Source organism: Mytilus californianus, unplaced genomic scaffold, assembly GCF_021869535.1.
Source record: "Mytilus californianus isolate M0D057914Y unplaced genomic scaffold, xbMytCali1.0.p SCAF_5, whole genome shotgun sequence".
NCBI lineage: Eukaryota > Metazoa > Mollusca > Bivalvia > Mytilida > Mytilidae > Mytilus > Mytilus californianus.
Genome location: NW_026262701.1, coordinates 79,145,450 through 79,173,266, shown reverse-complemented (window position 1 = coordinate 79,173,266; position 27,817 = coordinate 79,145,450). Strand labels below are relative to the sequence as shown.

The following is a 27,817-nucleotide window of genomic DNA, read 5'->3' as shown; positions in this document are numbered from 1 at the left end:
TGCTATCATTGTAACCAAAAGCTATCTAGAGATTTCTCGAATTACCAGACACACATTAACAAAAGACCTACCATTTCTAACTCAGGATGAGGGTTACTTCAAAATAGGTTAGGTCGGTCGGTTTTTTCAGCCATGTTTTGAAATTTTTCTAAATTGCCTGATTCTTACAAAGATGGGCACTTAAGCTAAGACAAAAAGAATAAAATTAAGGTCAAAGTGACCTTGAATAAACAGAGTTTTATGATTGTAGGTCACTTCACTGCATAAAATAACTCATTCATAATGCTTTATCCAATACATAGATATTACTATCTAAAAACTGTGTTTTGTCATTTAAATAAATCAAGGTAAGCTTAGATGCAAATGTTATTAAAACCACTGATCCATAAAATGTATGTCAAGAGATCATTATCTTATGGTATATATTCAAACTTCGACAATGGTTTAGGTCTGTCATATTTGCTTTTCTTAAATTGTATTGTTAAAAATTAGGCAGATAGTTTTCTTGTTTGAATTGTTTCACATTTTTATGTCTGGGCCTTTTATAGCTGACTAAACTATATGGGTTTTTCTCGTTTATGAAGGCTGTACAAAGACCTTAATTTGCTTAAATCCATGTCATTTGAACTCTGGTGGATAGTTGTCTTATTGTTAATCATACCACATCTCCTTATTTTTATGTTTATAAGAGCAATCAACATTACAAATTATATAGCTGTACTTCAAGAACACAATGATGGCACAGTCATGTTGGTTGAGTCAGGCTAATAAAGGAAACCAGTTCCTATTTTTTGTAATGATATTTGATAGTACATACATAAATTATTGGATAAAATATATTTTATTTTATTTTATTTACATGTGATATATTAGGTTTGTAACTTTCTATTATGATAGCCATAATCCATATGTTGACTAGGAAGAACAAAACACCAGCTATCCAGATATACAGGAATGTTGGTTGACCTCCGAACTCTAGGTAGTATGCAAACAGTAACCATAAACCCTAAAAAACAAAATTGAAATTGAACATAATAATTTTAAATTTTTTACCTTTTAATGCAAATAGGCTGCATGCTTATACAAAGGCGGATATAGGGGGCAGCAGGCCTTCCCCCCCATTTTATGGAGCTACATATATGGTTAATGCATAGACTTTTTACATGTCTAACTCAACTCTAAAGGTTGCCTAGTTTGGGGGCCCTGGGCCTCCTTTTTCATAATCCTGGATCTGAATCTGTTACATCATTTCACTATATAAAAATATTTCTGATCTGTAGCTTCATTATTTAGATCAATCAATAAGTAATATTCAGTTTCTAGTTCATTTAAGGTACTATATTGTTTAGCTTTATGTATCTATTGTTGTAAGCTGAGATTAACATGATTCATATAATATATGTAACAAGAGGCTGTCAGAGTGACAGCAAACCGGATTTTACTGCAGAGGTCGAACCCTGAACAGTTGAGCAAGTATGGACACCACATTTAAGCTTAAAACAGCTCTGAATTTGGATTGTGATTGAATATTTGACACAGAATAGGTTTGTGACACAAAATGAATGTGGTCAAAGAACTGAAAAATTTGAAATTGGACATTTACCTATTATGGTCCAATATCCAAAATCTGAGTACATTGTAAGAATCGGCATATCAAAGAACCCCAAGAATTCAATTTTTGATGAAATCAAACAAAAGTTTAATTTAGGACCCTTTGAACTTGAAAACTGGGTCCAAAATCAGAAATCTAAATATATGTTTATTAATAGACAATATAAGCTTAGTTTTAAAGGAGTTTGCTTCATAAAAAAAAAATATATATATAGTATTCAGAAAATTAGTTTATACAGAATAACAAACAAACCTACCACAAAATTCTTCAAACAATTTAGCAAAGAAAAGAAAGATCAAAATGTCTAATAATGAACATTCTATATGTGCCTGTCCCAAGTCAGGAGCCTGCAATTGAGTGGTTGTCGTGTTGTTTTGCTGTTTCTCATATTTGTTTTTCATTTTATTGTTTTGCATAGTTTGTTCTTATGTTGTGCCGTTAAACCACTGTCCTGGGTAAGGAGGAGGGTTTGGCGCCAATAAACTAGTTTAAACCTGCAGCATTTGTTTGCACCTGTCCTTTGTTTGCACCTGTCCTAAGTCAGGAACCTAATGTTCAGTGGGTGTCGTTTGTTGATGTGGTTCATAAGTGTTTCTCGTTTTTTATATAGATTAGACCGTTGGTTTTCCAGTTTGAATGGTTTTACACTAGTCATCTTTGGGGGCCCTTTATAGCTTGCCAAGGCTCCGTGTTGAAGGCCGTACTTTGACCTATAATGGTTCACCTTTACAAATTGTGACTTGGATGGAGAGTTGTCTCATTGGCACTAATACCACATCTTCTTATATATAGTAAATTTCAAACTATATTTATACTGTCCTACAGAGCTTATCATCAAAAACACTTAGGAAACACAAAATTTTCAAATAAATCTGTCACTCCAATTATAATTGTGATTGATAATTACCACATGTTTGTTATCTTAAAAACACTTAGTGTAATCAAACTTTATATCTTTCATTTGTCACAAACTAATATCTGCAACTTATCTATCAATGTCAACAACTTTATCTACACAATGTAATGTAATGAAATATATCCTTTAATAAAAATAGATTATTATCTAATGAAAATGATATTTGCAATCTGGACCCCCAAACAGGATCAAGTAAAAAATATATACTTATTAATTAATTACATTTCTGTTCAAAGGGAAATAACTCAAAATCATATAATAAGTATCCCTTTTGGCTATTGAAAGGTCTACAACTCAACAATGAGAAAAGCTAAAATCATGAAAATTGAACTTGACCTTCATTTAGTCACAGGATACAACATATCTAAATTTGAAAAAGATTTCGTCAAAGCGTTTTCATGTTAATGAATGTGCACTGTTTGGCAGCCGCCCGCCTGCCGCACATCCCAAAATCAACAACCGATTTTTCTTTCGAAAATCAGGTTAAAAATCATTAGTCACAAGCAAAGTTCAAGTGAGGGGAAATTCTAGGTTATTTCCCATCCTTCATAAATTTTCTCAAAACAGATAAAATTGAAAGCTATATCCACAAGAAGATATATCCTTTTATTGTTATTAAATAATGAGTTTTTCCTCTCTTGTCAGGCACTTGGTTTGTAGATAAGCACACCTACCCCAGCCAGCCCTAAAGTAAATTTCATATATGTCATTGAAACTTTATAATACGAAACCTTGGGGTTTGTTTTTTAAACTACCGGTAATTAAAATACTGTAAATCAACTCATTTTTCTGGATACTCTTTTTGTATAATTCAAATTTACAACGATTTATTTTACTTTGATTTCTTATTGTAAGAAAAGATCCACGTTCGACAAATTCACAACGATTTATATTTGCATTATCTTTCTAATTCTTTCACAACAGTCTTGTAAATTAGTCGCATGCAAAAAAATAATTGGTAAACAGTATTGCTGGATCAGCCCCAGATTCATTGATTTGGTTTATTAATCCTTACTTGACTAGAAATCCAACAGATAGCTGCAGTGATAGCCTTTGAGTATGACATATATAGCTTTGGAATTACAACTGGCAAAATACTCAAGTACCATAAGAAATACTGAAATAAAAAACAAGAAATACATCATTTTTCCAGATAAATCAAAGAACATTGAAAATGTACCTCCAAACTAAACATCTAAAAGGTCATGAGTCACGGTATGACCTTCAACAATTAACAAAAATAAAAACAATATGGCAAGCTCTTCATCACCAAGAACATATGTATAATTTGTGAATAATTCAAAAAGATCTGACCTCAATCCTAAATAGTTTACAATATCTTTTCTTTCCAACTTTTTTTAGTTTAGAAATATTTCTTCTATTATTTGCAAACTGCTGAGGTTATAACTTTGTTGATGAGTCTAACTTTGTACCTGTATGTCAGTTTTCAATTTATGAACTAGTTTCACAAATACTATCCATAATTTTTTTACAAAATCCAAACACATTTTGTACTAAGTGACCAGTTAGTTATATGTAATCTGCCATGCCTCTCCTTACAAAGCCATATAAGGTTGAGAGTTCTTTATTGGTATAAAGTTAAAACCATCATAAAAATATTAATGACATGATTTAACATCGGTTCAAATCATAGTTTTATTGTCCTCCTTTATCAAAAGCAAATCAAATCTGACATTCCCTCCAGCAAAAAATGATTGATTGATTGGTGTTTAACACCACTTTCAGCAATATATGCTATTTCATGGTGGTCAGTTGTTATTCATGGAGGAAGCCAGAATTACATGAGAGAACCATCGACCTTCCGCAGAAAAACTGACAATCCTAGTCAATTAAGCTAAAATACCATGTACCTATTTAGATTTAAACACAGGACACACAATCTAATTATTACCTGGGATGTGCAAACTTTGTTAAAGGTAACAAAGACAAATGTGTTGAGGAACCAACATAGTGTTGTCTCCTGCCTGTATCTGATAGAAAATGTCACCATCAATATCAGCTGTGGTATAAATGACAAAAGGCTTATTACAGTTGTATACTCTGTTACAGTTGTTAGGTATAACATGTAGAAATATACTGAAAAATTATGTCTTATGTCCCTTCTTGTTAAATGGTAAAGGTAAGTCTCATGTAGAAAATCCCAGCCATACCTACAAAACATAAAAATACCATATTACAAGGTAAAGCTTTTACTACATGTTTCTAAGCTCTAGAAAACCATGTGAAATGGTTTAAATTTTCTGTCACTAATATTTTAATTGACAGGCCATATATACCCTTTTTCTTTCAGAAATAGTGCTCTGACTAGATTTATAAGATTTAGAATTTTTATGCAAACTGTGTGAGTATAATCCAAGCAATATATTTCAAATAGATGAACTTTTGATCATTAAAATATGACTTAAAGGACAATTTCATGCCTTGGTAAGTACTGTGATGAAATGTTTACATGTTTTCCATTGTAATATAAAAATAATGAGGAGTGAAGTAAGATTTCCAATGTTGAATACTATTATGTTATCATATACATGTATAAACAAAATTCTAATGAAGCTGAGTCATTGATGTTGGTAAACCTCCATTAGTTCTTAAAAAATATATGTATATGTATGTTTTTTAGAGAGAAAATATCCAGATTCATCATTACAACTTTTGATAAGGATTAACTTACAATAGTTGTTGGGTTGCTGTATTATTGACATATACCCTATACATGTGTATCTCATTTTACTGTGTTAGCATGGTAAAGAAGTTATATTATTATCTTTTTATACGACCGCAAAAAATTTTGTGGTCGTATATTGGTATGACGTTGGTGGCGTCGTCGTCGTCATCCCTCGTTGTCGTCGTCCGAAGACACATTGGTCGCACTCTAACTTTAGTTTAAATCAATGGATCTCTATTAATTTTACCATAAGGTTCAATACTACAAAAGGAAGGTTGGGATGGATTTTGGGGGATATGGTACCAACAGTTAAGGAATTAGGGGCCAAAAAAGGGGCAAAAAACAAGCATTTTTCTAGTTTCATGACAATAACTTGTTTGTAAGTGTATGGATCTTTATGAAATTGTACTACAAGGTTCCATATCACAAAGGGAAAGTGGAATTGAGTTTGGGGGTAATTGCCCAAAACGTTTAGGAATAAGGGGCCAAAAAGGGGCCAAAATAAGCATTTTTCTAGTTTCCAGACAATAACTTGTGTTCAAATGTATGGATCTCTCTGAAATTGTACTGCAAGGTACCATACCACAAAGGGAAGGCTTGGATTGATTTTGGGGTTAATTGCCTCAAAATTTTAGGAATTAGGGGCAAAAAAGGGGCAAAAAACAAGCATTTTTCTAGTTTCAGGACAATAACTTGTGTGTAAGTGTATGGATCTTTATGAAATTGCACTACAAGGTTCCATATCACAAAGGGAAAGCTGGGTTTGAGTTTGGGGGTAATTGCCCTTAATGTTTAGGAATTTGGGGCCAAAAAGGGGCCTAAAAACAAGCATTTTTCTAGTTTCCAGACAATAACTTGTGTTCAAGTGTATGGATCTCTCTGAAATTGTACTGCAAGGTACCATACCACAAAGGGAAGGCTTGGATTGAGTTTGGAGGTGATGAATCATAAGGGGGTTCAAAAAATTTGGGGGGAGGGATTTTATTTTCCTTTTTTCCCTTTTTTTTTCTTTAAAATTTTCCATTTTAAATTGGTTATTTCTGATTTATATATAAAAGCAAATAATAATGATATGGTTTGAATAGGTAAATTAAAATTTTTTAAGTTCTAAGACCACATTCATTCTGTGTCAGAAACCTATGTTGTGTCAAATATTTAATCACAATCCAAATTCAGTGCTGTAACAAGCTTGAATGTTGTGTCCATACTTGCCCCAACTGTTCAGGGTTCGACCTCTGCGATCGTATCAAGCTGCGCCCAGCGCAGCATTTTATTTTATTATATCAAAGTAGTGTACATGTGATAAGCAGAAATGTACATTCAATTGTTAATGCAAAGAAAGCAAGTTTCTTAAAAATTCGTAAGGGTTCCGCGGAACCCAGTGTCTCGCCTACTTTTTCTGTTAATCGCAGGCTCAACAAAAATGAGGAAGTAAATCAATAAAAATATTCCTCTTGATACTATCTTTTGATTGTAAGAAGTTTCTGTCCAAGTTTGGTAAAAATCCAGGATAGTTTATGAATCTAATAAATGTTTAAAAACTTTATCTGCAGACTGAATGTAATGTTAACTTGAAGAAAACAAAATTTCCTTCTAGATACTAGCATTTGATCATAAACAAGCTTCTGTTAAAGTTTGGTGCAAATCCAAAATAGTATAAGAAAGTTATTAAAATTTAAAAAAACTTTAACCACAGAGTGAATGTGTTGTTTCCTGACAGGAAATCTAAGTCCATTTAAAAGTAAAATACGGAAAAAATGGATTTATTATTTTACAAAATTTCCTTCTAGATACAAGCTTTTGATCATAAACAAGCTTCTGTCCAAGTTTGGTACAAATCCAAAATAGTATAAGAAAGTTATTAAAATTTTAAAAACTTTAACCACAGAGTGAATGTGTTGTTTCCTGGCAGAAAATCTAAGTCCATTTAAAAGTAAAATACGGAAAAAATGGATTTATTATTTTACAAAATTTCCTTCTGGATACTATCTTATGATCATAAACAAGCTTCTGTCCAAGTTTGGTAGAAACCCAGGATAGTTTAAGAAAGTTATTAAAATTTTAAAAACTTTAACCACAGAGTGAATGTAATATTTCCTGGCAGAAAAACTAACTCCATTTATAAGTAAAATACGGAAAAAATGGAATTTTATTTTTACAAAATTTACTTCTGGATACTATCTTATGATCATAAACAAGCTTCTGTCCAAGTTTGGTAGAAATCCAAGGTAGTTTAAGAAAGTTATTAAAATTTCAAAAACTTTAACCACAGAGTGAATATTTGTGGACGCCGCCGACGACGACGACGACGCCGACGGAATGTAGGATCGCTATGTCTCGCTTTTTCGACTAAAGTCGAAGGCTCGACAAAAATCAATAACAGTAATTATAAAGCAATAACTTGAGAATGTCAATACAGAAACCATACCCATTTCAAGTGATCATGCTGTAATTAAAATGAATTGAACTTACCAGTAATAAAATGTTCCAGTTAATGCTAAAAATGTCCCTCCTGCAACGCAGACGAATATGCGCTTTCTTCTATTTGGCCATAAATCATCTGTTAACTTTGATACGGAATTTCCACTGGCACATTTAAATGAATCTGGTTTTAGGTACAAATAAATTTGTAAAGCATATACAGCTGGATAAATCTTTACATGAACAGATGTACCATATATTACTGCTGCCATGACAACTTTGTTATCCTGTACTAGTTTCAGTGACAACAAGACAAGAACTGCCATGATAGATTCTGCATTTCCTCTGCTGGAAACTGTAGCAGGGAGGGGATTAAGAAGCCATAAACAAGAACAGATAACTGCAACTTTTTCCTGTACCTTTTGTGATATGCATAGTAAGTATATCAAATATCCTGTTATTATATCACAGAAAACAAATATGATCTTTCCAAATAAAGGAGTAAAGGTAATGTCTGGCTGAAGTAACCATGCTAAGAGCGGTGTATATCTGTATGTAGGTCGTAAGTAAGGTGACTGGTTCTGGTAAAAGAAAATCATTATAAAATCAGGAATGTTAACATGAAAAAATACTAACAATTTCTTATAGAATAAACAGCCTACCCTTGCCACAATAATAATATGACTGTAGCATGTTTACATTAAAAAGTGTACATTAAAAGCAAATGACTATATATGGGTAGCTTAACAGTTACTTGCTGGATACAGTAATTTTCTCATTTTCTATATCAGTCTTGTTAATACTTATACAAGTTATTCTTATATACTTGAAGATGCAAGTTATATTTACTTGTACATTATGTATAAGTAAATTTGTCAGATTTAATTAAGGTTTGAATAATCCCCTCTTATGCTTCTCCAAAAACAATTACAACTCCTGAAATTCTCATGTTTAAAGAAGTCAAAACATGCCTCAAACATTTGTTTCTGGTTTACTATTTTTTATAATAGATTTTAACCTTTTATCTCTAGAACTGAGAAAAGAATTCTATTATGCACAGATGTTAAGTAACTACGCAAGCCTTAAAAAATTGCTCCTGGGAGGCTTGTAAATAGACAGTATTTTCGAAATAATAGAAAAATTAAACTTCTGTTTTCCATGACAACTATTAAGATAAACAATAAAACACACTATTAGAGCAATTTAGTCAAGAAAAAAAGACTTGGTTACTTTTACAAAATTTATAAGTAAAGAAATCTGAATAATTAAGTCCAAAATTATTACTAGTAAACTGAAATTATTTACACAAGTAAAGGTATTACCCCTGACTTTGATCAACGGTCCTTATTAATTCTGATGTGTAATGTGAACAAACATACACTCATATGAAGTAGGTACCTATTCAATACACAAAACATTAGTCAATGAGTATTGGCAACAGGTGAGTACACTGTAATTTACTATCTTTGAATTTTTTATAATATGTTCAAAGATGTTTGAATTCCTTTTAAAAGCAGATTTTATATTACCTTTGTCATAAACTCAGCAGCATCTGTAAAGACATAATAATCTACATCTGTGTATTTAACTATCTGTGTCCTGTCCTGCCAGTCTCCATAGAGAATCAAACATAGTCGTAGTACTGTTCCAATTACAAGTACAGTTTTTATACCAATTGTTTCAAAAAAAGACATTTCATGGCTTTACAATCTGTAATAAATCAATCATTTCAACATTATAACCAAAGCTTATAAACTATTTTGGTACACGTGTTGTTCTGTTGCTGTTATAGGTTTATGTATGTTATATCTCATTTAAATGTTCCCAAATTATTTGTGTGCATTTTGTTTCTCTAGTATATATATATAGATCAGTTTAGGCTCTAAACCACAATTGTCCCCCTTTATATTTCAATTTTTCATTGTCCCACAAATATATATGTTGTTATTCATTAGTCAATGAGTATTGGCAACAGGTGAGAAAAACTGTAATTTTCTATTTTTGAATTTTTGAAATATGTTAAAAGATGTTTGAATTCTTTTTAAAAGCAGATTTTATATTATCTCAAAATAATTTGTGTGCATTTTCTTTAGGCTCTGAATTACAATTATCTCCCTTTAAATTTTTCATTGTCCCAAATGTATATGTTATTATTTGGGTATATTTCTTCCAACTTTTTTTGCTTTGACTCAGTTTCATTTTCTGATCAGTGATAACTTTTTGTGTTTTCTTTGTATAAACAAGGCAGAAAGGATTTGAAATAAAATTCTGATAAAAAGATTTTAGTAAAAAACCACGTTGAAGAAAAGAGGGGCGAACGATACCAGAGGGACATTCAAACTCATAAATCGAAAATAAACTGACAACGCCATGGCTAAAAAAGAAAAAGACAAACAAACAATAGTACACAAAACACAACATAGAAAACTAAAGACTAAGCAACACAAACCCCACCAAAAACTGGGGGTGATCTCAGGTGCTCAGGAAGGGTAAGCAGATCCTGCTCCACATGTGGCACCGGTTGTGTTGCTCATGTTAGTACAAACCAGGAAAATAGTCTAATTCGGTAGGTCAAATTCGTGAAAAGGGAAAGGATTGTAGTTACGACATTAGGAACATATCCACTATCATCTGTTGAACTGATATTCCATAACGGTCAACCAACTCGTGATGACGTCCGTAAAATTTACGAAGGGATGATTTCAACTTCACCATTTGGAACTCTTGATTTAATAGCTCCCTTGTGAGCAGCAACCCTCTATCCAAGTTCATGATAGGAAATATAAGCCAGGGTATATCGTATCAATTGGGAGATATATACTCCGTATGCAGGCGCTGCTGGAATGTTGCTACACAGAAATGGAAAGTTCGCAATTGGGAAGCTGAAATTATCTCTTTTGTCGTAAAGTTTTGTTTTCAACCGACCCTCATTGTCAATTTATAGATGTAAGTCAAGATATGAGGCAGACTTAACTGTATCTGTTGTATCCTTTATCTCTAGTTTGATGGGATAGATGCGTTCAACATAGTCACCAAATTTTGAATTATTTAGTGAGAGAACATCATCTATATAGCAGAAAGTAAAGTTAAAGGATACTGCTAACTTCTTTTCTTTTTTCCTAAGAAGTTCCTGTATGAAGTCAGCCTCATAAGAATAAAGGAACAAGTTGGCAAGAAGAGGGGCACAGTTGGTTCCCATGAGAATGCCGATAGTTTGTTGAAAAACACGTCCTCCAAACGTAACAAATATGTTGTCAATCAAGCATCTTGATAATGTCAGAATGAAGAAGTGATAAAGCCAAGCAAAATTTGTATTTTCCAAAGTCTTCTGTTTTTCTTGATAGTAGATGAATGTAAAATTCATTTAACACTTACAGATTAAACAATTACAATATGAACAAGAAAAAAAAAGAAAAAAAGAAAATATTACAGATAATTAATTCTAAACAATTTAAGAAAAAAATCATTCAAACATTCAATGTTTCTGATTTTACTGAAATAATCAAACAGTTTCTCATTATTCTTTTCTGGACTGTATGTTGAAATTAATTCATAAAATTGCACATCACAGCTTTGTGATGTCAAATATGTTGACCTGGCCTACAGTATGTACTGATTATCAGGTTGGCTGCATATTGATATTGTAAAATATCAGCTGCTCGACACAATATGAAGCCTTTTTTAACTCGTTCGCTGCGCTCACTCGAAAAAAAAACTTTATATTGAGACTCACAGTTGGTATTGTACAATATCAATATGCAGACAACCTGATAATCAGTACATACTTATTCATAGTAACTAAGACATTATTAAGGTAATGCACAAACTGGGAAATTAATACCGTTTCCTAATATGGTTGATATAAAAATAAGATTTTGTATGATTGCCAATAAGACAGCTCTCCAACAGAGACCTAATGACTGAGAAGTTAACAACTGTAGGTCACCGTACTGCCTTCAACAATGAGCAAACCCATACAGCATAGCAAGCTATTAAAGCCCTCGAAATGACAAATGTACTATTCAAATGAGAAAACTATTAGCCTGATTTATGCACAAAACAATGCACTGAATTACAGGCTCCTGACTTGGGACTGACACATATAGAATATGGCCGGGTTAAAACATGATTGCTGGTGCCAAACCTGGGACAGTGGTGTAACAGCACAACATAAGAACAAACTGTAACACTCAGTTGAAAAGGGCTTAATTGATCAGATTTATACAAATCACAAAAAAAATAACAAAGACACAAAGTATAGCTCAGAGAGTACTTGTAGTAATGGAAAACTAGTTCAAAGTCAATAACATATGAAAAAAATCATGTATCTAGGACTAAAATATCAATGTACACTTGAAGCACAAGTCAATAAGGCCATTATGGAATAGTTCTTAACATAGCTGTTAAAATCTATTTGATAAGATGGAAATCTACTAAGTTTTAGAGTTGGATTTTTTCCAGTTAATTGCAGTAGGCTGTACTTCAAAAAGTAAATTATGTATAAAAGATTGATTAATAGTTGGTTGCTTAAAGTCCTGTGGCAAATATTTCATATGTATACATGTAAAACTTAAAGGAGATACAAACCTTCCAAATGTCAAACAGTTTGCACTTGTGTGGTAATGTCATCTATATTTGTTTTGGCTTGTTAAAATTCCACAAATGTCACAAAATTCTCAGTCTGACACTGAAAAATAGAGTATTTCAAATCATTGGAGAGTCTTGGAAAGGGATTTTGCTATTGTAAGTAGATAGATATTTATGCAGTGTCCACCCCCACAATTTTTTTTGGCATATACAAATTTTATCTTGTTTCTAGAAACCATAGCATCACATTCTTAACACTGTCTATACAAAATCAATTCAGTTAGATTCGCATTCAAGTAACATAGGATCACATTAACATGAGGCTAAAAGGTCAAGAGGTGAAAATACTGATTTATGACAGGTAGGAATAAAAAAAACATAAATATACCAAATTACCAAATTAAAGGAACAATCAAAAATACACCTTGGTAAAAGAGAAAATAATGACAAACAGACAAACTGCAGTCTACCAAACACTACACAGAAAATTAAAATTGAACAAAAAAGAATCCTGCCAAAAATTGGGGGGGGGGGGGGGGGGGGGTGGACTCAGGTGCTCTTGAAGGGTCCACAGTCTTTGATCCCATAGTAAAATCTGGTGCATTATCTTGACAAAATCTTACAAAAACTCCCTGGTCATATATTAGTAGGTTATTTTTGTGGGTGTTAAATTTAGCAGTTTAGGTTGAAAATAAATAAAGACATTTTTCAGCAGATTCAAAATGTCAATATAATAAATTGGGCTGTCACTGAATGCAAGTCACAGATTTTAAAATGAATTGTCTGATCATGTCACATCACCACATTCAATGACATTTAACTAATTAATCTTAAGTTACCTTAGAATAGAATACCGTAATGACCATATCTAATATTATCTGGCCATGGTCATCCTGTTATTTTGTTTAACGTTGATTAATAAGATTACCAATTAAGGTATCTTTTTGTATCCAACATTTACAGGAACCAAATATTGAAAGTTATTTCTTTATTAGCTGTCATTTTGGTTCAGTTTTGTAAATATCAACACCAAAACTTCACTGATATATTATTAACTTGCAAGAGATTAATTAAACCTACATTAAATCCATATATGCATGAAACCAATTATTTCACCTCAGTTGAAGGTAAATGCGCATGTGCTCAAAATGTTCAATCATGATTGATTGATGGTGTTTAACACCATTTTCAGCACTCTTGGCTATATTGTGCCAAAATGCTGACCAGCTTTTATTGGTGAAGGAAGATGAGTACCGAGATAGAAGGTTACACCGACTTTCAGTAAGAAAAATGGTAATCCTATTCAATAAAGATAGTAGTCCAATGCAGCTGCCACATGCAGGGTACGATATAACAACCTCAGTGTTGACAGGCTGAGATACTTCCCACAGGGGCTCGTATAATATATAGATATAAGAAGATGTGGTATGAGTGCCAATGAGACAACTCTCCATCCAAGTCAAAATTTATAAAAGTGAACCATTATAGGTCAAAGTACGGTCTTCAACAAAGAGCCTTGACTCACACCAAACAGCAAGCTATAAAGGGCCCCAAAAGTTACTAGTGTAAAACCATTCAAACAGGAAAACCAACGGTCTAATCTATATAAACAAGAGGCTCTCAAGAGCCTGAATCGATCACCTGTATTTCAGAGGAGAAGATTTTTAAATGTAAGCAAACTTGATGAACAAATTGTGTAAAATTGTCTTTAAAGGGCAATAACTCCTTAAAGGGAAACTCCGCAAAAAAATGAAAAATTGATATTTTGTTCTTTAAGCATAAAAAACCACATGTTCATAAATAAAAAACTTTTATTCTCTATGTAAAGAGATCAAAATCGATTTTTGAAATTCACTATCAGTGCTCGACATATCGCCATCTTGTCGGCATGTTCGATCTAAAAAGTCACGTGATATCTATAATCCACAAAGAACAAAAAGAATTGGGGATTTACCGACCGTGCGTTAAAAACTCCCATCATCAATTGGGGATTACCGTAGACGGTTATTCAGTGTCAAAATGTCTTGTCAAGCGTACGGTTGTTATGTCAGACAAGGTTATGACAAAAGTCGACATAGTTTTCCCAATCCCACAAAAAAGAAAGGATTGTATCAGACATGGTTGTACAACCTTAAACTAACAGCAAATAGTTGCATCTATAGCAAGCACAAGTTGGTGTGTGAAGACCATTTTGAACAATATTGTTTCGAGGGAGATTCGCTGGTAATTATCCTTTTTTAATAACAAAATAACCTAGCAGTTCTGATAGCTATAGTTATCAAATCCTTATATGATAAGATCTCGTTGAATAAAAAAAATATAGATTTGATGAGGAAGAACAGTTTCAATTATAAGAAAGACAAATGCAGTGTTCTTGTGACAATCACTGATTTACAGAAGATTCATTAGTATGCCTCTTTTATATAAAGTGCATTGATTTGTACAGAGACATATAATATGTATTATATGTCTCTGATTTGTATAAAGAATAGTTCCGTATTTAGACAAGATAATTTTTCAATTAATAAAGTTATACAATATAAAATAACATTTTTTTAATTATGATATTTAACGGCTATTGACAAGGAGCAATGTTAGGAAGAGGTTTTAGCTGGGACATAATATGTTGATATAGTATAATATTCCCAGGTTATAGATATGTAAATATCGAAATATCGGACATCTCAATTTTTTTTATTAAAAGTGGTTTTTTTTTTTAACTAATCTTTAAATTATATCAAATTGATACGGGATCCATTCGGAACGGTCACTTATAAAGACACTTAGCTTTACAGTTAAATGTGTGACTCTATTTGGTATGTTCGGTGAAAAATTTATAGTTTTTTTTTCTTATTAAATTTTACTTACGTTATCTTAATATATATATATTTTGGCTTCCTCCCGAATTGATAATAGGTATGTCAGAATTATTGATAGATGTCGTGTCAGAGCGACACATTCAGTTAGGTATTCCAAGGACGTATATTAGATACACGTCCCTGGGTATTCCAGTGACATCCTGTCAACTAAAAATTCGTATTACACAATTATATAATACAGGTTCATGCATGGCCTCTTTATTGAGGTACCCGGTGTGCACAGGTAACATTTATTGAACCATATATTTGTGTCTAACATTGTTTATCTTGTGTGTGTTTGAAATTATAATTCCACCTTTTAATGAATGATGTTCTGATAATAATATTATCCACTATTTTTGCTGATAATAAGTTTAAAAAAATTATAAGCATGACCTTTGAACATTTTTGTGAAATGAATATTGTTTTGTCATGATTCTGGACCGTATTTTTGAAAAAAAATTCTTCAAGCAAATACAAGCACTTATAGTCACTATCAATATTAATTCATTGAAGATAAGAGAGCCCCTTCTATGTCTAATGTCCCTATCTTTATAAGGATTAGGACGACAGGGGAAAAAGGAGCGGAGATAGAGTGGCATAGTGAAAATAAAATAACCGAATAGAGAACTATATAGAGAATGATCGACGAAAAGCGAAATAGTTATTGTAAAGGAGCGGAGATAAAGAGAGGCATAGAGAAAAAAAATGTTTGCTTGACAAAGTTATTGCTCGCTTTGATATTTTTAGTTATACAAAATCACACATCGTGTTCCTATATAATTGGTATTCACATGCACTAACTTGATGCTGGGAACAGTATATTAATAAATATGTTCCTGCTTGATGTGTTAAGTTTCTGCATAGCATGGTTAAAAATAATTAGTATCCCATTTGTTATATCGTAGTGTCACGGTGTTACTTTGTTAAATTTATTTAGTTTGTTAATGATTGTGTAAATAAGAATAAATCTGTATAAAAACTTCATACCATTTTAGTGATTGCCTATAGGCGTTTGATTATTGTTACATTTAAGATATATATATATATTTAGAACCTTTCATACATCTTAAAGTAAAAGATGTGTGTCTGAGTTAAACGACACAAGAACCCTGTAATACTAGTTCGAGAGTATAGCATGTAAAAATTCCTACTCAATATGGTTGTATTGGAAATCTTTTCATACAGATTGACAACTCATGGTCCGACATGCATGTAATATTTGCCAAATGACGATCATAGTTCTTTCTACCATCATCATCTTATTCATTAAATATTGCTGTAAACATCGATGGTTCACACCAAAACAAAATGGGAGTAATATACCTTCAGATCTTCTCCGTGGTATACACTTGTGAAGTATATAAACGAAATTCGGTATTGAAGTGAATCTACATCTCACAAACACAATTTTTGAATAATGATTTTGAGTGAACACCCACCAAACCAATACAAACATATGGCAAGATATAACCATGCAGGCATTTAGTTTTCGTCAGACACAAGATAAATAATCACTCTCATAAACGTATATATGCATGCAGTTTCAAATATCAAGAACAAGCGGTCGATGTCTATAGATCATTGTTAAGTCCGTTTACTAACTGTTCAGAGTCAGACATGTCAATAGTTCATTCTTGGAACCTTCATATACCCCATCCGACGATGGGAACTCTTTCTGATAGTGTTGACAACATAAGCTTGTTTATCTGTACAAGTGGTTGCATGGCCTCTCCTGCCCCAACAAACAAATACGCTACTAGTCTGCTATCTCTGGAGCTCATCCTCAATGGCGCTTATACGTCAGGAAACTTACAAGTATACTAGTAAAGATTGTTTCAAGAACAACGAGGTTGGGACGAACTGTTCTAAAATTGTCAATATCAGTAATACATTACTAAGATATGCCTTCAATTACAACAACTGTATTACTAATTTGGATTAATGACGGCTATCCTGAAAAAATCCTCAAACAAATTAATGTATTAGCTTAGATTTATAATGTAGATTCAGATTCAATAGTTTATTAAAGTCTCACCAATGAAATAAACAATAATTCGTATTCTTTTCACAAATAATTTGTCTAAGTGATTGTCAAATGAATTTAATTATGTAAGAATGAAATGTTAATAAGAAAATTAAAAAAAATTATGCATGTTGTACTGTTGTATTTTTTCAATTAAAAACTTTAAAATTGCGATAGTTTTACGATTGTTAGCATTTAAACATCGCCAGATTTAAATACAAGTTGAAGAATTCCGGGAAAGTAAATTAAACAGATGTGCAATGATTATTAATTGGGAAATGTAACATTTAATTTTTAAGATTAAAAGTACTATTCTTTTAACTTCATATCTTAACTTTATGCTAATTGCATAGAACGTAACCGAAAATTGTTCCATTTTAATATTGTAACACTTCCGGAATTAAAAAGTTGAATGTTAATTTTCAATTAATTTATGCAATTTTTAAAATTATTGTTTCTCTATTGTTATCGGGTATTTCATCTGGGTATATTAAACACGCTATACTCTGTCTGTTAATCCATTCAACATGACTATATTCACACCTGTGTACGCTTGAATTCACACCTGTGTACGCCTGAGGCTAAATTGCTGCAAGGTAAAGTTCAAACGAATTCTCCTCAAATCGAGAAATAAACAAAATAATATACACACTCTGTTCACAAATATTTTGCATTGAAATGGTTATCAAAGTTATAACGGTAAATAAAACTTAAAATATTTTCAGTTCAATATCAGTAAAAATGTTCTATAGATATTTTATGAAAAAATCTCAATAATTTATGAAATTAATTCGAAAATATTTATATTTAGATAACTTCATATAGGAAGTTTTATTCAATCAATACAAAACGGTACACACATATTCATTTTCTTTCATTCTTATATTGTGGTTATAAACTACGACCAACGGTCATCTGTGCACTTTTAATTACGTAAAATTCTGATAAGCAATTAAGACTTTAACATATTTTATTTTTTCCCATGATTCAACAAATCGGGTTAAAACGTCACAACCCAGTGACGTAGGTCAACCAAAAAAGTTACAAATACTTGATTTTCTCCGTTATATGGTTATTAGAAAGAATATAAATTTAAAACTTTGTGAATGTGTTTTTTATGTTAAGATGAACATATTTAGATGATAAGTAAAAAATCGCAGACTTTCCCTTTAAGGGGTCAATTGACAATTTTTGTCATTTTAACTTTTTTGTAGATCTTACTTTGCTGAACATTATTACTGCTTACATTTTATATATATCTATAATAATATTCAAAATAATAACAAAAAACTGCAAAATTTTGTTAAAACTACCAATTCGGTGGCAGCAACCCAACAATGGGTTGTTTGATTCGTCTGTGATTTCAGGGCCGATAGATCTTGACCAATTAAACAATTTTACCCCATGTCACATTTGCTCTAAAAGATTTAGTTTTTGAGATATAAGCCAAAAACTGCATTTGACCCTTATGTTCTATTTTTCGCCATGGCGGCCATGTTTGTCGATGGATACAAACTTCGGATATAACTTTATAAACAAGATACCCTAAGGAACATTAAGTTAAAAGTTTGAAGGTAATTGGCCCAGTAGTTTCAGAGGAGAAGATTTTAAATGTTACCAAACATGATGAACAAATTGTGTAAAATTGTCTTTAAAGGGCAATAACTCCTTAAGGGGTCAATTGACAATTATGGTAATATTAACTTTTTTGTTTTTTGTAGATCTTACTTTGCTGAACATTATTGCTGCTTACAGTTTATATATATCTATAATAATATTCAAAATAATAACAAAAAACTGCAAAATTTTGTTAAAACTACCAATTCGGTGGCAGCAACCCAACAATGGGTTGTTCGATTCGTCTGAAAATTTTACAGCTGATAGATCTTGACCAATTGAACAATTTTACCCCATGTCAGATTTGCTTTTAAAGCTTTAGTTTTTGAGATATAAGCCAAAAACTGCATTTAACCATTATGTTCTATTTTTAGCCATGGCGGCCATGTTTGTTGATGGATCAAAACTTCGGATACAATTTATAAACTAGATACCCTAAGGAACATTTAGTTAAAGTTTGAAGGTATTTGGCCCAGTAGTTTCAGAGGAGAAGATTTTTGAAATAGTTTACGACGACAGGCAACGACGACAGACGACGGACGCCAAGTGATGGCATAAGCTCACATGCGACCCTTCGGACCCCGGTGAGCTAAAAACGAGATACAAGAAACACTTATGAACCACATTAACAAACGACAACTACTGAACATCAGATTCCTGACTTAGGACAGGTGCAAACAAATGCAGCGGTATTTTTAATGGTACCAAACCTTCACCCTTTTTCTGAAACAATAGTGTAACATCACAACATAGAAAGAAACACTATAAAATATCAACTGAAATAGCTTAACTCAATCAAAGGACATATTAACACCAGTGAACATACACTAACAGTGATATTGTTTGCCTCAAATTACATCCGAAATTCGGCTTTTTCCCCTGGAGAAAATTCCCAATTACTAAAAAATGATTATGATGTCTTGATAGGCTAACTTAACTTTTGTTGTAAGACGTCAGAATTATTTGGACTAACCAGAGACATATATATATACAGAGATTGGCAACTTATCGTTAAGGCTATCATAGAGCTGTCAACATCACGTGTGTGCACGAGAGTATATATGTCTCTGGACTAACTCAGTTATTCAAAAGAATGTCAGCTGTAAAAGTGAAACTAGGGTTCCATAGGAAGACCGATTACACGAACTGATTTGACCAACAAATTAACATCTATACAGGTTACAGGTAGAACGTAGCCTGGCATCCCGGACCGATCTTTCCTGACAAGTTACAAGTTGTGCCAGGACCGCAGGCTAAGGGAGCTACAATTTGATTTTTATGGGGAAGCTAGGATGAAATTTGAAAAAAATAGGCAGGACAGGAGTTTTGAGTAAAAAAAAAAGGCAGGATGAGACACTAGTCCAAATAATTATGACGTCTTGAAAGGCTATTATATTTTTTTTCTTTGACGCCTTACATCGAATTTTTTTTCTTTGACGCCTTACATCGATGTAAGGCGTCAAAGAAAAAAAATATAATAGCCTTTCAAGACGTCATAATTATTTGGACTAGATGAGACACTTGCAAAAAAAAGTCAGGACGACAATTTAATTAAAAAAGTCAGGATAAACTAAAAAAAAAAAAGGGCAGGACTGAATAGAGTGAAAAATAAAAAGGCAGGACAGAGATTACAGCTAAAAAAAATGCAGGACAATATTTTTCATCCTAGCCCCCCCCCCCCCCATAAAAATCAAATGGTAGCTCCCTAAAGTAAAACGGTGGTGTACATTATTTTTTGTTTTTGATTATTTTGGCAATTTTTGCAAGGACCAGACTCTGCAAGTGTGAAGTGTTATATGCGTCCTTGCTGATTGTATATATATTTTCATTACTGGGTGTTCATTGTAAATATTCCAATAACTATACATTTGGAAACGATTGATAATGTTCATGTGTTATACCTTCCTCTGACAACAAGATAGATTTTTTCAGACGACAAAATAAGGGAGAAAACCCTTGCAAGCTCAAGGGAGATAATGCACCCATGCCGAACGTGAGCAAGCACCTGCTCAGATTTCCAACCGAGATATACAATAGCTGCCTGGAACACCTATTTAATTCTATATTCTACTACTCCTGGGATCACATGGTAAACTGCTAGTCAATATATGAAATAAGGAATTGATGACACGTTTCTACGGTAGTGTTTTATAAACAAAAAGGGGGAGGGACGTCCAATAATACCAGTTCAGAATCCGTGGCAAAATAACATTTTACAATATTTATGCTACTCACTAATGAAATATCAATACACAATTATACCAGAATGTACATAGATAATTTTCCCATATGTCCATATGTTAATAACATAAAAATTTCAATAATCATTCGTCCTGAACATGCATGAAATATTTGCCACTGGATGTTAAGGTTCATGTGGACCCTTTGACTAAAATGGCTGCATTTTCACCTCAAAATTTACTCTGAGTACAGACAAACCTGAGTATCTGGATAAATTTTAAGGCATAGCATGCTCTAGATAAATGAAATTCAAATATATTTTCTCTTTACTGTGACTTGACTGTTAGTGTTGCTCTCCACCTATCGCAATTTATTCAAAGTTCTGTCCAAATTGCAATTTGTTTTATAAAACCAAACTGTTCAACTGGTCAGAAATTTGAACAAACTGCTGTAGAAAACCACAGACAAGTCGTGAAAATGCAAGGTGTTAAAATAAAGCATACTTACAATCCTATTAGACTTTAATTCCACTACAACATGTTCAATGATATTATGAAAAATCAGTCTTAACAGTTTGTAGAGATTTTTTAATGTTATTATCATGCTAAAGGTGATAGATAATAATTTTTAATTGAGATAAAAATGTCCAAACTAAGCTTTCATGCAACTTTTCTTTCGACAAGTCTTCTATCTTCATAAGAATCAGACATCATTTGAATTAAAACATCTTATATTCAGTAAAATATATATGAAATTTAAATACGTTGTTAATTAGTTTCCATGGGAGATAACCTAAAACATTATTCTTTTGAATATAGAGAACTTTTCGAATGAAAAATTGATTATCTCCCATGGAAACTTCCTAACAACATATTGTAATTTCATACATATTTTGCTCAAAATCTTTTGTGTCAGATACATATTCATGAAGTGTTTCCTGCGGTCCTTGCAAAGAAGTTTTTTTCTTTTTCCTTTACAGAAAGATCTGCACATTCATGTAATCTGGTAATTAAAATAGTCTGCAAAAATGATGGCTGAGGAAATTTGTTGAATTAACTGTATATAGAAACCTGTGCAACTAAAAAGGTTGTAAGGCCTTGCAGATATGTAAATGTTACATGCATTTTGTGTAAAATTAAAAACTATCCTGGTTTTTTTAATGTGCAATATTTTACAGGTGTAAAATAAACTAAGTCTAGGTTAGTCTATGAAAAGATATATACTATGAAATTTAGAGCGAGGGGCTTGCAAAGTTAAATCTTTTAGTTGTTCCCTCAGGTAATAATTATTTTGTATTGACTAATCTGGATAATTGAGGGACAATAGATATATTTGCTCAACAATTGGTGTTTTAAACAGTGTAAATGAGTGGACAGTACATGTATTAAATACAACTCTGGAGTTTATTTCACCAATTCTTTAGGGATGGGAATAGAATGAATCTCAAAATCTCAAAAAGTTTTTATTTTTAATACACAAAATGGATAGCTTTTTATGTATCTTAATCATGTCACAGAACATTGCAATTAGAAGAAACCACTTAACAAGCAATATCAGGTTTAAAGTAGCGTTGTTCAGTCTGTAAAAAAATGCAACTCATGATCTGTTGTAATCAACTTGATTGAAGATATAGGGCATAGATTGAGCGATTCTACATTTGTACTGCAACCATTAAAAGAGGGTTCCAAGCCTTTCTAATCATTTATTCATATCTAATTATTAATTTCAATTTTGAAATTTGAAATTTGATTATCTAGTTGAATTGCTTCAACCAATCGATATTTGATCATAATCAATCATTAAAATGTCAATTACATACAGGAATACACAATGATTCCACATATATCACATCCTTTAAGGCACGATTCCTTGGAAAAAAATATCACTCTTTTTATGTCCCCGCTGTAGCCTTGTCCGTCTGTATGTCCGTACGTCCCAAAATTGGTTTCCGTTCTCTAACTTTAGTTTGCCTCAACCAAATGTTATGAAACTTATGCACAATGCTAATTACATGTACCACAAAACACAGATCAAGTTCTAATTTTGGTGGCGTCACTTTTACCGTTCTTGAGTTATGCCCCTTTACAAATGGAAAAATTGCTGAATTTTTCGTTTCCGTTCTCAATGCTAATTACTACAAAATACAGATCGAGTACAAATTTGGGTAGCGCCACTTTTACAGTTCTTGAGTTATGTCCCTTTATAACATTATATGCAAGCGGGGGCATCATCTGTGTCCCATGGACACATTCCCCATTTATTTTAAAATCTATTTCAAATGTATTAAGAACAAGGAATTATATGAATCTGGAATCTGGAATAATTTTGAATTTTGAATTTTGGAAAATGTATGATGAAAATTAACCCACTTATTGAGGTTTTGCCATGTATATTTCTTAAAAATTTTCAAGAATTCAAAATTAATCCTGATTCAAATAGTTCCATGTTTAAAGTACAGACATGTTAATAAAAAATCTTGTTTAAATCTTTCCATTTTTTATTTCAGATGATATAGTAGCAACTACCATGGGCATCCCAGGTCTGACAACATTGATAGATGACAACTTACAGCTTCTAGAAGACTATCAGCTTCATCATTCTAAAGTTGTAATCGATGGTAACAATCTCTACCATCTTCTCTTCTATAGTTACAATGTAGGTTACACACATGGAGGGGATTACGATAAATTCTCACGAAAAATAAAAGAATTTTTTGACATTTTAAAATCATGTAATATAGAACCGTACATTATTCTTGATGGTGGGTATGAGCCAGATGATCGAAAACTTAAAACAACATTAGAAAGAGCAGGTAAAAGGATACTCTTATCAGGAGCAATAATAAACTCTGAACGGGGGAAAATTCTACCTATCCTGTCGTATGAAGTGTTTATGACTGCATTAGAGGATCTTGGTATTCCTCATGTGACATGTGACTTTGAAGCAGACAACCAGATAGCAGTATTAGCCAATGAGTTCAAATGTCCAGTTATTTCCTTTGACAGCGACTTTTATATTCTTCATCTTACCAATGGATTTATTCCATTTGATAGTGTCAACTTTGAAGTCCAGCCAACTGTGACAGACGTTGAAGGCAAACAATTCAAATATCTTCCCGTCAAAATGTATTTCACACAAAACTTTATTTCATGTTTTCCAGAACTTGATAAGGAAGTTTTACCTCTAATGGCAACAGTGCTTGGAAATGATTATGTAAATATTCACACATTTGAAGAATTTTATTCAGCTTTGAAAATTCCAAAACATGCTCCTTTAGGCATTACTGTTACAAGAACACATACCAAAATGATGAAGATAATGAACTGGCTGGAAAGTTTGAAAAGCATTGAAAGTGGGGTTAACAGGCTTATATTGTCAGTTAAACCAGAGAAACGAGATAGTGTGAAAGAATTGATTAAAAAATCAATGGATACTTATTCTAACATTGCCACTTACAGTTCATTCAGTCTGAAGGATTTCTTCACCAATAAAGAAGAGTCATCGAAGAATTATAAAACATTAAGTTATAATAGAAACACAATTCCATCTTGGTTCATAGAATTTCACAGGCAAGGGAAAATGCCACCTTTCATGCAGAATACATTGGTTCTTCATAGGAACATCTTACCATGTCAAGTCGAGGATTTGAAAATGCCTTCATCGTACAATTGTTCTACATTCTTACGTCAAATTTTGTATAGTATATTATTGAGGGATGATTTGAAAAATTTTGCATGTACAGAAATTACAAAAAAATATTGCGTTGAGGAGTATGATAGACAAGATGGACAGAAAAATGTAAAGAAAAATATAATTGAAATTATCCCTTTGATGGAAGGATATGGTGACCTCCCAGGGTTAGGTGAAATGGAGGATATAAAATGTAGCAGAAAGCGAGAACTCTTGTGCAAGGTTTTTGATCTAAACTTTGATCAAAGTAATGAGGAAATTATTAGTGATGACATAATTTTGTTTATAATGGCATTCATATTTTGGATAAGAAATGCAGACCCTAAAACAAATCTACATTCTATAAAAACACTTCTTGTCTGTTGGTTTTCCTTGGCATCAAGAACATTTGCTGAAGAAATTGATCAAAATGGTTCCACAATAAATTCAGCATTTACCAAATCAACTCCACAACAGAGGGAAAAAGTGAAGAAAAATTTAGAAAAGTATTTTCATGCACCTCAACATTCTATGAAGCATCCTATTGATATTAGTATCATTCATGGGTTTGCACAGTTCCAGTCTTGCATTTTGTCAACTACACATTTGAATCAAATATTGGGTTTTCCTTTTCCACCTGTAAATCCTTCATCGATCTTCTGTGGCAGTTTTCTGTACAATTTTTGTAAGGATTTGCAAACAAGAACAAATCCAGATCTTTTTATATCAGAAATGTTAGTAAAGCAGTCGCCTGCTCTTTCGTTATTTCAAAATCTACTATCATTTATTTTGTCTAGAGTAGATGAAGATTGTCTAAAAACTGTCACATCAACAAGTAAAAGGTCCAGAAATAGAAAGAAAAAGAAGTCTGCTACGAATGTTGACAAAAAAATTGACAGCGATGATGATGATGAATGTTCAAGTGAGACCACTGATAAGAGTACTGTAAGGAAAGTGAAAACAAATATCAAAGCTGCTTGTGAACTGTCTAACAGATTTAATTTTCTAGATATTGACGAATCTGATGATACTGATGGTTGATATCTAACAATAAAGTAACTTCTGTAATTAAAAACGAAAGAAAAGAAATGATTTTCTTTTGCTAATGTTACATTGTAACTTGGCTTACCGTATGGGCAGGTATAAATGAGTACAAATAATTGCAGAACTGGGCATGCCCAAAAAGATATTATATTAGACTAATCAGGCATGCACATTTTTGCAAGTTTTATTCATACACAATTAGCAAAATGCTGTATTATTCCTTTTTCATGATAAATAGAAGTTTAATGATTTAAATTCAAGTGCACAGTTTTGCGATTTTTTTGGCATGATTATGCAATGATTTCATTTAAGTGCACAGTTTAACAATTATTTTCAAATTCTGCAATGATTTAATTCAAGTTCATAGTTTTACAATTATTTGCACAATTCTGCAAGGATATATTTTTATACGTCCGTTTACGGGATGTATTATGGTACACCTCTGTCTGTCCGTCCGTTCGTCTGTCTGTCCGTTATCAACATGTCGGACAATAACTCAAAAACGATTTAACATATTTGCATGAAACTTTGGTGAATTGTTTATATCTATTGACATGAGCTCCCTTTCGATTTTTATAAATTTTAGATTTTATGTTTCATGTTACTCATTGAAAAAGGGGGATTTTCCAGTTTTCGGACAATAACTCAAAAATGCTTTGAGCAGTTTTCATGAAACTTTTATAATATCAGCAACCCAATAGTCATCTACCTAGGAGTTCGACCATACTCAATATGAAGTTGCATGCATGTAGTTAGTTTGAAGTTTAACTAAAACTATTCAGTATTCAGCAACACAAAGGCAAAATTATACATGACCGATGAAATAAAAAAAAATGGTGAATATTAAGTCAAAGAGACAACAATCCAATGAGGATAAAATATCACCAAAGGGTATCCATGGTTCTTACATCAACAGCCATGGCACCTTCATACCAAAGGGTAAGCTGAAGATGGTCCCTAAACAGCAACAGAAACCAATCCGTCCCCCAACCTACACCAAGAGCCATGCTGTCTATGTGAAAGATGCTATGCAGTAGTGAGATGACAAAAAAAAAAAAGTTTGTTTTCAATAGATGGTGAAAAAAATTATTTGTTTTTGATTGGCTGTGGAAAAAATTACAAGTTATTTTGGCTCAATGTAAAAAAAAGTTTGTCTCAGAAAAAAATCCATATCCCCCCCCCCCCGAAAATCAAATGGTTGCTGCCTTACATGCTTCAACTTAACATTATCAAGCTATGAACAAATATAAAATTAATCCCTTTCATAAAAACCAAGAAAATTTTGTTGAAAGTTTTCTACATTAGGTCTCACTGACAGATGGAATGACAGAATAAAAAAGACAAGCATTCTGAAAGTATTGCATGGCAATACATAGTCCCCTATCGGGTAAAAATTCATTATTATACTGGAACAAAATGCTAACTTGTTCTATAACTTGTCATGGTGTAAACAAAAAGAAAATATCAAGTCAATATCTTCAAGCATGACTAAAAACAGTGTGGAAAACTGAATATATGAGTGATTTTTTTCAGGTCCAAGGACCATAAATCTGCACAAAAGTATCAGACCGAAACAAAAATTTGAACTTGATCTGTAACTTGTCATGATAAAACTATATACCAATTGTCAATCAATATCTTCAAGCATGATGAAAAAAAGTGTGGAAAACCTATAACACTCTAACATTAGATATGATTAATAGTTCTCTAAAATTAGATATGATGTAATACAATGTATTTGATTTTTTTGATTTTTGGTGTTTTAATGCCACTTTAAAGCACCGCTTTTGGGCTATTTCGTGGCGGCCAGTTTTTATTGATGGAGGAAGCCGGAGTGCCCGGAGAAAACCACCGACCTTCAATAGGAAAACTGACAATCCTAGTCAATTAAGATTGGAGTCTAGTGCACCCGCACGAGCGGGGTTCGAACTCACAACCTTAGTGTTGACTGGCTAGTAATACAATGTATATCTATTTTCAAATTACAATCAAATATAATTAATAGTTCCAAATATTTTTTTCTTTCATTTGTCACAAACTAATATAGATTTGTATATAAAATTATCTATAAAATGTCAACAACTTTTATCTACACAATGTAATGTAATGAAATATATACCTTAATAAATATAGATTATTATCTAATTAAAGGATTTCACTTAACAAAAAAAAAAATATATATATATGTGTGCAGCATTCA

At 32.3% G+C, this 27,817-nt stretch overlaps 3 protein-coding genes across 8 annotated transcripts in view; 1 reads left to right on the top strand and 2 right to left on the bottom strand.

The window, feature by feature from the left end:
* The window catches only part of LOC127701473 (zinc finger protein 507-like), a 323,989-nt gene that overhangs the window by 270,084 nt on the left and 26,088 nt on the right, over positions 1-27,817 (bottom strand). The window lies entirely within an intron of this gene.
* Positions 831-20,691, bottom strand: LOC127701506 (GPI mannosyltransferase 1-like). 2 transcript variants are annotated; one of them, XM_052205397.1, is made up of 7 exons: positions 20,625-20,691; positions 12,223-12,322; positions 9,165-9,345; positions 7,687-8,216; positions 4,441-4,699; positions 3,544-3,645; positions 831-1,006 (listed from the first exon to the last, which is right to left on the bottom strand). In XM_052205397.1, exons 3-7 carry the CDS (start codon positions 9,327-9,329, stop codon positions 842-844), a joined length of 1,221 nt encoding a protein of 406 aa, XP_052061357.1. In that variant the 5' UTR covers positions 9,330-9,345; positions 12,223-12,322; positions 20,625-20,691; the 3' UTR covers positions 831-841. The 2 variants fall into 2 exon arrangements, with proteins under 2 accessions (XP_052061357.1, XP_052061358.1); XM_052205398.1 differs by lacking the exon at positions 12,223-12,322.
* On the top strand, positions 20,692-26,006 carry LOC127701484 (protein asteroid homolog 1-like). 2 transcript variants are annotated; one of them, XM_052205361.1, is made up of 2 exons: positions 20,692-20,812; positions 23,411-26,006. In XM_052205361.1, the coding sequence occupies exon 2, from the start codon at positions 23,431-23,433 to the stop codon at positions 25,612-25,614; it is 2,184 nt and encodes a 727-aa protein (XP_052061321.1). In that variant the 5' UTR covers positions 20,692-20,812; positions 23,411-23,430; the 3' UTR covers positions 25,615-26,006. The 2 variants fall into 2 exon arrangements, with proteins under 2 accessions (XP_052061321.1, XP_052061320.1); XM_052205360.1 differs by having other exon boundaries at positions 20,698-20,863.

What these genes read in the sequence shown, in the direction of transcription:
- LOC127701506 (XM_052205397.1), bottom strand. Translation starts at nt 9,329, where the DNA reads ATGTCTTTTTTTGAAACAATTGGTATAAAAACTGTACTTGTAATTGGA. An exon ending in ACTGGAACATTTTATTACTG is followed by an intron (nt 4,700 to 7,686) that starts GTAAGTTCAATT and finishes TATGTTTTGTAG; the next exon opens with GTATGGCTGGGATTTTCTAC. An exon ending in TCTGTTGGATTTCTAGTCAA is followed by an intron (nt 1,007 to 3,543) that starts GTAAGGATTAAT and finishes TTTGTTTTTTAG; the next exon opens with GGTTTATGGTTACTGTTTGC.